Source organism: Hippocampus guttulatus, chromosome 17 (assembly GCF_054856545.1).
Source record: "Hippocampus guttulatus isolate MCC_2025c chromosome 17, RoL_Hgut_1.0, whole genome shotgun sequence".
Classification (NCBI taxonomy): Eukaryota; Metazoa; Chordata; class Actinopteri; order Syngnathiformes; family Syngnathidae; genus Hippocampus; species Hippocampus guttulatus.
In genome coordinates, this window is record NC_141277.1 from 7,778,824 (window position 1) to 7,788,319 (window position 9,496).

Here is a 9,496-nt window from a genome sequence, read left to right on the forward strand (position 1 = left end):
AATATGAACAGCTATGTCGTTCAGTAATATGCTGTATGTCATGAAATGATCAAAACAGACTTGTCTCATTTGGTTTATTCAGTGTTAAGACTCCTTACATCACGTATAAAAAAAAAAGAAACATTAGCTTCGTATCCAGGACAGAAAAGAATCACATGATGGCATTTGTAGAGTAAGTGATAAAAAATTTTTTAAAAACAGCATTTGATGTCATATTAGATATTTCATGAAAGTAAAGTCACTTCATTTCATCATATTTAAATCATTTTAGCATGCTTAAATGAGCGTACCCATCATTTAGTATGTTTTCACAAGTTTATCATTAAAACCATGCGGAATGATGGCGTGCAGCATGATTCAAGTGGCTTTTCCCATCGTTTGAGCCTGTTTTTAATGAGTGGAGTAACCATTCAGCACGTTTCAAAGGTGTTCACGCAGCATCCCATATGTGAGGACAAAACAAAGCAACACCCGCGTGCACATCAACATGAGCAGACAACACTACAAACCACTGAGAAATTAGTGTTTTCAAAGGTGTGAAATGGTAGAACAAAATGTAAAAGACAGGGAACAAGGGGCAGCCTGAAGATATTCCAGATGTTTGGTATATTCAGCTCCACCGGACGCTTGCACACCCCCAAGTGGACTTTTGCATCCTTTAGTCGTGGCCATCGTTCCACTCCATGACTTTGTCGTACTCCTGAATCTTCTGCTTGATGTGTGACAGCTTGTTCTTCAGGTAGTCACAGCGTTCCTTCTTCTCCAGGAAGGTCGGGTCCTGCGGGTTCCCCCCAAAAAAATTGGCCAATTGCAGCAAAATCCACAAGGCCTCCTCAAGGGGAGGTGACGAGAACACGACAAAAGGACACACTCACGTTTTTCTTCCTCTGGAACTCCTGAAGGATTCTGTTGATGCGATCGGCTTCCTGGAAAAGAGAAGGAAGAAGTTGGAGGCGTGGCAAAAACAGGAAGTGGAATGACGTCAGGTGAAGTCACCATCTGGCTGCTGGCCTGCTGCGGGAGGTTCCGCATCATGCCGTCCATCTCGTCAAATTTCTTGCAGGCGGCCTGCACATCGGCGTGCAGCTCTTTGTACTCGGCGTACTGGTCGTTGAACACGGCGCGGTACTGGTCGCGCTCCTCGTCCGTGCGGATGGTCGGGTACTTCCTGTTTGCAGAGACACACGCGCCATGGTTAGCATCTTGATAGGGACTCGGGGATTTATCCAGCTACACGAAAGTGATCCAAAAATCGTGACGCTTCAGCGCTGACTTGACATGAGAGTTTCAAAGCACTCACGCAATGTAATCCGGAACAATAACCGGTTTGGGAATGTGCCCGGACGGTATCGCCCCCTGCAGGACTTGGGGGGCAACGGCGATGGGCGCATCCTGGACGGACACCAGGGACGATTCCTGACGGGGGGTTTTGATGCCTGCCGGAGCGCCAGTGGGTACCAGCTATTGAAGAATGATATCAGTGAGATTCAAACGGCCAGCCAAATCGTGGCTTGGCTTCTTGTCGACAGGAGGGATGCTCACCAGTGACTGTGCTGCTCCAAACTCGGACTGCCGCATCTGAAAGATGATTTAAAAAAAAAAGTGATGTTAGCGCTTCACATTTGGGTTTGAACCGAGGCTGGGGATTTAAAATGAAGGTTTCGAGTTCGAGTTTGAATCGGGGTTGAAATTGACATTTTGGGAGGCAGGCTAAATTTGGAAATGATGTGGCTGGGACCTCCTGCGCGTTGCTCTGGCGGTATCTGCGCGCCGCTTCGTGGCGCCACAGCTTGAGGCTGACGCCGGCGCTGATCAGGTAGATGACCAGGGTGAGGAAAAGGAAGATGATGGCGGCCGTCTGTCCGGCCTCCGTCCTGCAGAAGGCGCCGCTCATGCCGTTGTTGAACACGGGGTAGGAGCACAGGCCCCCGCGGGTGGTGTCGCGCACGTAGACGATGCCTGCGCAAAAAAGAAAAAAAACAGTGCCTGCGTGGGTTTTCTCCGGGGTACTCTGGTTTCCTCCCACATTCCAAAAACATGCATGGCAAGCAGATTCAACACTCTAAATTGTCCCTGGTTGTGATTATGAGCGTGAATGGTTGTTTGTCTATGTGTGCTCTGCGATTGGCTGGCAACCGGTTCAGGGTGTGCTCCGCCTACTGCCCGAAGACACCTGCGATAGGCTCCAGGACGCCCTTGTGAGGATAAGCGTATTAGAAAATTGATGGAAGGCTGTTTGATAGTGAAGAGGCAAGTGCGAATCGAGTTGTATACAAAGAGTGATGTACCATGTTGGGCCACAACACTCCAGGGCAGCACTGAGCTCCATTGGAACATATGCAGCATAACAGCAAGAGATGAGAGTGAGCTTTGTTGGAGGCTCCGATTGTATGTTTTGTTTTAGTTTTGAGAAGTTTAAGTAGCCCGTTTGTGGTAAATTAAAATATATACAGTATATATATTTTTTTGCAAGAAAATTAGTTATTCGCGGGATGTTACAAAATATACAGCTATATACATTTTAAATGACTCGGCCAATTAATCAGTGATGTGAATTTGGGTTAGAGTTTTTTCACCCGCATCGTACCTGCGGCCATGTAGAGCAAGGCGAGCGCCAAGTTGATGATGAACTCCGTCAGCGGCCACCAGGTGGAGTCCAGCAGGATGGTGCGGTAGTACATGGTCATGCCCAACACCAGCATGATGATGGTCACCAGCCACGCCAGGCCCGCCACCACCAGCACAAAGGGCGTCTTGGGACCCGTGTAGGTGGTGGCACCCGTGCCGGCGCCGTAGAAGCCGCCGCCGTAGGCCCCGCCTGGAGATGAGTAGCCGAACATGTTGAACCACTCGTTGTCCTTGTGGATGTAAGCGCAGACGCAGGCAAAGACGGCGGCGCCCAGCAGCAGCTCCACGCATCCCAGAATCCTCAGCAGCCCCGCCCAGGACTTCATGTAGGCGTAGCGCTGGTGGTACTCCTCCACACGCTCGCTGTAGGTCAGCCCGGTGCGGTACGTGCGGCCCGAAGCCGACTCGCCCAGGTCCAGAAGCTCCTTGCCCGAATTGTAGCTGCCGGCCGAGCCTCCATAAGGGTCCCGGTAGGACCCGGGGACGGACGGCGTATGGGGGGGCGAGCAGCGCAGACCCTCGCTGGTGCTGTTGTTGTTGTTACATGACGCCACAGAGGGGTCGGGCCACGCCCCCTTTTTGCTGCTGCGGTCGCTGGCTCGGAAGAAGTTCTTCCACGAGTCGGGGATGAAGCGGTGCACCGGTTTGATGTCCAGGGCCGGGTCCAGATCCTGCTCAGTGGGGGGCCCCTCACTACGGTTGCAAACAGGAAATTCAAACAATGAGTTTTTATTTACACAAATGATGTAGCTGCAGCTAAGTAGATTTTGCCTGATTGAATCCAGTCACAGACATGTGAGGTGCAGGTATTACTTTTGTCCACTAGAAGTCGTCATTCTAACAATCTATATTACAATATCTGATTGAGAGTGTTTTGCTTGTAAAGGCGACGCCAGGCCTGGTGAGTGACAAACAGGGGCAACCCGTGATTTGGTAAATTCCGCTTTTATTCATTTTATGACAAGCGTACCCGTCGCTGGGGTAGTCGGGTCCGATGGGAGGCTGGTTGGGCAGAGGCGGCGGCGGGAGTGGGTCGGCGCTGCGGGCGAAGTATGTTGCCGGCTGGGAGCTCAGAGGCTGAAGCTCATAGGAGTTGTCCTGGGGCAACGTGCCCGGCGGGACCTGGTCGTAGTGAGGCGCCTGGCGGTCATGCTCAGCGCGGCCCAGGTACTCGTCACCATGGAACATCAGGATGATGGGGGGGCCCTGACACACACACACACACAAACTTCTTAGTTCACACAAATGAATATTGACACACACACACACGTGGACATGCACTCACAAATGTACGCACACAAAAAAATGCAGTCACAAATGGAAACACAAAAAGTGATGAAAACAAACACCCACAGACACACACGCAAATATACGCACAAAGACTAAACGACATTCGCAAGAAATCAGCCAAGTCAAATGTGGTTACACTCATAGACATCAAATGGGTTTTTTTTCTGAACAAGGGTGTGTGGACTTTTTATATTAGCTGTATACTCGATGTCTATGTTTGCACCGACGTGGCTGAGCGACACCACCACCACAAAGCCAAAAGTCGCAGCAGAAGACAACGTGTCAGAATGCACGAGCGAGAAACCAGAAGTTACCCAGAATCCTTCATGCTCTAGCCATCATCCACAGTGCGTCTCCCGGCCAGCAGGTGGTGGCGGGGGGATGCACAGTGATCAGCCAATCAGAAGGGCAGCTAATGAGGAGGAGTTGCAAAAAAACAAAAACAAAAAATAGGAAATTCTGTTCAATACCTCGCTGACACGCAGTCACTCGTCACCACTTACATTGACCGCCTGCCGCGGGCCAAGTTCGTTTGCGTGACGCCAATTAGCTCCTGAAACACAAACAGCACAACAACAATCAGCACTTCCTGACCCGTCTTGATTGGCTCTCGTGGATGCTCGTTTTTTTTTTTTTTGGGGGGGGGTGGCGAAGTCGCTAGGGGCCTGGAAAAAGTGGCTAAACAATAAATACAATAACCAAATTAATATCAACACTGTTGGCCGCCATGTTGTTAGTGTAAGCAGTGTCCATCAGCAGAGACATGCGTTCAACTATGAAAGTGTCAATATTTGAGAAATAAACTTGAATGAATCAATAAAGTCGATTAATCGCTCAGCTCGGGTTTCCAGTCTAGAACTAAGTAAATAAAAGCCACTTTAAATGTTTAATAACTAAGAAGACATCATTCACACAACAGTAAGAGGGGCCGTGATTGACTTGTGATATCTTTGGGATTAGTACTAAAATGGTTTACATTAGTAACATCGTCATAAGCATGCTACACAGATACATGGTCAATAAAAACACATCCTCTAAAGAAATAAAAAAAGTTTATTGATGTGAATAAATTAGCATGCAAATTATACATATTAGCTAGTGCAAGGGATATCACAGTACATTATATACACTACATGAAATAACAGTACTATTAAATGTAAATAAAGTGGTACAGAGACAAACATGCGGATATATATTTTAAAAAATAATGAGGAAACCAAAATGATTTATTTAGATGATTTCATGTATGAGGGTCAGCAATGTTTACGTGCTTCACAAATGCATAATTTTGAGACCTACGGACGATAAATTATGACATACGTTGTTTTCACGAGTTACAATTAAGGATTGTAATTCGTGAATGAATACGTAAAATAGCAATAATAAAAATATAGACAACGAGGAAGCCATATCATGATTAAAATACAGTACACATATAGCGAGGGGTGGAGACTTTTACGACATTTTCAAGAGGTCCCCGAACGCATTCTTTTGAAACATCCATCCATCCATCCATCTTCTACCGCTTATCCGGGGCCGGGTCGCGGGGGCAACAGCTTTAGCAGGGAAGCCCAGACTTCCCTCTCCCTAGCTACTTCTTCCAGCTCTCCCCGGGGGATCCCGAGGCGTTCCCAGGCCAGCTGGGTGACATAGTCACTCCAGCGTGTCCTGGGTCTTCCCCGGGGTCTCCTCCCGGTGGGACATGCCCGGAACACCTCACTAGGGAGGCGTTCAGGAGGCATCCGAATCAGATGCCCAAGCCACCTCATCTGGCTCCTCTCGATGTGGAGGAGAAGCGGCTCGACTCTGAGCCCCTCCCGGATGACCGAGCTTCTCACCTTATCTCTAAGGGAGAGCCCGGACACCCTGCGGAGAAAACTCATTTCGGCCGCTTGTATCCGGGATCTCGTTCTTTCGGTCACGACCCATAGCTCGTGACCATAGATGAGGGTTGGAACGTAGATCGACCGGTAAATTGAGAGCTTCGCCCTTTGGCTCAGCTCCTTCTTCACCACGACAGACCGATACAACGTCCGCATCACAGCAGACGCTGCACCGATCCGCCTGTCGATCTCTCGCTCCCTCCTGCCCTCACTCGTGAACAAGACCCCAAGATACTTAAAACTCCTCCACTTGGGGCAAGATCTCTCCCCCGACCCGGAGGGGGCACTCCACCCTTTTCCGACTGAGGACCATGGTTTCAGATTTGGAGGTGCTGATTTTCATCCCAACCGCTTCACACTCGGCTGCGAAACGCTCCAGTGAGAGTTGGAGAGCCCCGTTTGAAGGAGCCAACAGCAGCACATCATCTGCAAAAAGCAGGGATGCAATACTGAGGCCACCAAAACGGACGCCCTCAACGCTTCGGCTGCGCCTAGAAATTCTGTCCATAAAGATTATGAACAGAATCGGCGACAAAGGGCAGCCTTGGCGGAGTCCTACCCTCACTGGAAACGATTCCGACTTACTGCCGGCAATGCGAACCAAACTCTGACATCGGTGGTATAGTGACCGAATAGCCCGTATCAGGGGGTTCGGTACCCCATACCCACGAAGCACCCCCCACAGAACTCCCCGAGGGACACGGTCAAACGCCTTCTCCAAGTCCACAAAACACATGTAGACTGGTTGGGCGAATTCCCACATACCCTCGAGGACCCTGCTAAGGGTGTAGAGCTGGTCCACTGTTCCACGGCCGGGACGAAAACCACACTGCTCCTCCTCAATCTGAGGCTCGACTTCCTGACGGACCCTCCTCTCCAGCACCCCTGAATAGACCTTACCAGGGAGGCTGAGGAGTGTGATCCCTCTGTAGTTGGAACACACCCTCCGGTTCCCCTTTTTAAAAAGAGGGACTACCACCCCGGTCTGCCAATCCAGAGGCACTCTCCCCGTTGACCACGCGATGTTGCAGAGGCGTGTCAACCAGGACAGCCCCACAACATCCAGAGCCTTGAGGAACTCCGGGCGGATCTCATCCACCCCTGGGGCCCTGCCACCGAGGAGCTTTTTAACCACATCGGTGACTTCAACCACAGAGATAGGAGAGCTCACCTCAGGGTCCTCAGACTCTGCTTCCTCCAAGGAAGACGTGTTGGTGGAGTTGAGGAGGTCTTCGAAGTACACTGCCCACCGGTTCACAACGTCCCGAGTCGAAGTCAGCAGTGCCCCATCCCCACTGTACACAGTGTTAGTGGTGCACTGCTTCCCCCTCCTGAGACGTCGGATGGTGGACCAGAATTTCCTCGAAGCCGTCCGGAAGTCGGCTTCCATGGCCTCACCGAACTCTTCCCACGCTCGGGTTTTTGCCTCGGCGACCACCGAAGCTGCGTTCCGCTTGGCCAGTCGATACCCGTCAGCTGCCTCTGGGGTCCCACAGGCCATAAAGGCTCGATAGGACTCCTTCTTCAGCTTGACGGCATCCCTTACTGCTGGTGTCCACCAGCGAGTACGAGGGTTGCCGCCACGACAGGCACCAACCACCTTACGGCCACAACTCAGATTGGCCGCCTCAACAATAGAGGCACGGAACATGGTCCACTCGGACTCAATGTCCCCCGTCTCCCCCGGAACATGGGAAAAGCTCTGTCGGAGGTGGGAGTTGAAACTCCTTCTGACAGGGGATTCCGCCAGACGCTCCCAACAAACCCTCACAATACGTTTGGGTCTGCCAGGACGGACCGGCATCTTCCCCCACCATCGGAGCCTACTCACCACCAGGTGGTGATCAGTTGACAGCTCCGCCCCTCTCTTCACCCGAGTGTCCAAAACATGCGGCCGCAAATCCGATGATACAACCACAAGGTCGATCATCGAACTACGGCCCAGGGTGTCCTGGTGCCAAGTGCACATATGGACACCCTTATGTTTGAACAAGGTGTTCGTTATGGACAGTCCGTGACGAGCACAGAAGTCCAATAACAAAACACCACTCGAGTTCTGATCGGGGGGGCCGTTCCTCCCAATCACGCCCCTCCAGGTCTCACTGTCATTGCCCACGTGAGCATTGAAGTCCCCCAGCAGAACAAGGGAGTCCCCAGCAGGAGTACTCTCCAGCACACCCTCCAAGGACTCCAAAAAGGGTGGGTATGCTGAGCTGCCGTTTGGTGCATATGCACAAACAACAGTCAGGACCCGTCCCCCCACCCGAAGGCGGAGGGAAGCAACCCTCTCGTCTACCGGTGTGAACCCCAATGTACAGGCACTGAGCCGGGGGGCAATGAGTATGCCCACACCTGCTCTGCGCCTCTCACCTTGAGCAACTCCAGAGTGGAAGAGAGTCCAACCCCTCTCGAGAGAACTGGTACCAGAACCCAGGCCGTGTGTGGAGGCAAGTCCGACTATATCCAGTCGGAACTTCTCTACCTCACACACCAGCTCAGGCTCCTTCCCTGCCAGAGAGGTGACATTCCATGTCCCAAGAGCTAGCTTCTGCAGCCGAGGATCGGACCGCCAGGGTCCCCGCCTTTGGCTGCCGCCCAGCTCGCATTGCACCCGACCCCTTTGACCCCTCCCACGGGTGGTGAGACCATGAGAAGGGGGACCCACGTTGCCTCTTCGGGCTGAGCACCAGGCGCTTGCCAACGAGCCCCACCTCCAGGCCTGGCTCCAGAGGGGGGCCCCGGTGACCCGCGTCCGGGCAAGGGAAACTGAGTGCCATCGATTTTATCTCTCATAAGGGGCTTTGTGAGCCGTGCTTTGTCTGGTCCCTCACCTAGGACCTGTTTGCCATGGGTGACCCTGCCAGGGGCATAAAGCCCCAGACAACTTAGCTCCTAGGATCATTGGGACACACAAACCCCTCCACCACGGTAAGGTGACGGCTCACGGAGAGGCTTTTGAAACATTTGGACGATAAATTATGACAAAATTTACATTTCCAAATATTTTCTAAGAATGTACATTAAAAAAGTAAAACGTCCGTAATCCAAGGAAAGACAACGATGATTAATAATTTTAAAAATTTGAATGGGTTAAGTATATTGCAACTAAAGTTTAAATTATGTGCACATAATTTATGCAAGGTGTTCACGCGCGACAGAAAAAAACGACAAAGTAGATCAACACAAGTTGTGTGCAGGCCTGACGACGTTACAGCAACAAGTTACGTTAACACAAGAGAACTGCGTGAAAACATCGCCAAACTTAACGTAAAGTAAAACCACTTGAATGCTGAAGTCGTTCTTTTCGAATATTGTCCAGTTGGACCGGTTCCCTCGGCTCGAGGTGCACTTCCTGGCTAGCTCGGTTCACTTTCGTCGTCAATTTTTGCTTTTCGCCCGATAACGAACCGAAGCTCATCGGTATTCACTGGTTCAAAGTTGGCCTACCGTGTTGTTGTCCTCTTGTCTCTTTTTTCTCCTCCTGCTGCTCTTCTTCATGACAGAAAGTAGACGGCGCAACACCGTAGCTAATTTCCGCCCCCACGCGAAACTACCTGACCATCCCTTTGACGTCACCACAACCGCGCCACAGTGTACTTGTTTCATTCACCGGAAATTTGTTTTTCTTTGTTTTATATATAGATCTATATTTGGTTCATTCACTGCACTTTCACAGTTGGTGGTCAGAACAGGTA

The 9,496-nt window shown here is 51.0% G+C and overlaps 1 protein-coding gene across 4 annotated transcripts; it reads right to left on the reverse strand.

Moving 5' to 3' along the window:
• Positions 1 to 60: 60 nt before the first annotated feature.
• On the reverse strand, positions 61 to 9,366 carry marveld2a (MARVEL domain containing 2a). Of its 4 annotated transcripts, XM_086134932.1 has the most exons (11): positions 9,249 to 9,366; positions 4,422 to 4,471; positions 4,233 to 4,330; positions 3,599 to 3,834; positions 2,588 to 3,321; positions 1,739 to 1,959; positions 1,543 to 1,578; positions 1,301 to 1,461; positions 997 to 1,168; positions 876 to 926; positions 61 to 778 (listed from the first exon to the last, which is right to left on the reverse strand). In XM_086134932.1, the coding sequence occupies exons 4-11, from the start codon at positions 3,814 to 3,816 to the stop codon at positions 659 to 661; spliced, it is 1,713 nt and encodes a 570-aa protein (XP_085991058.1). In that variant the 5' UTR covers positions 3,817 to 3,834; positions 4,233 to 4,330; positions 4,422 to 4,471; positions 9,249 to 9,366; the 3' UTR covers positions 61 to 658. The 4 variants fall into 4 exon arrangements, with proteins under 4 accessions (XP_085991058.1, XP_085991059.1, XP_085991057.1 ...); XM_086134933.1 differs by lacking the exon at positions 4,233 to 4,330; XM_086134931.1 differs by lacking the exon at positions 4,233 to 4,330 and having other exon boundaries at positions 4,389 to 4,471.
• Positions 9,367 to 9,496: the final 130 nt, after the last annotated feature.

Bases quoted from the DNA above. Each gene is read 5' to 3' on its own strand.
- marveld2a (XM_086134933.1), bottom strand. From the start codon at position 3,816: ATGTTCCATGGTGACGAGTACCTGGGCCGCGCTGAGCATGACCGCCAG. The intron at 1,462-1,542 runs GTGAGCATCCCT...ATTCTTCAATAG, and splicing joins TTGGAGCAGCACAGTCACTG to CTGGTACCCACTGGCGCTCC. The intron at 779-875 runs GTGAGTGTGTCC...GGGAACCCGCAG, and splicing joins AGTTCCAGAGGAAGAAAAAC to GACCCGACCTTCCTGGAGAA.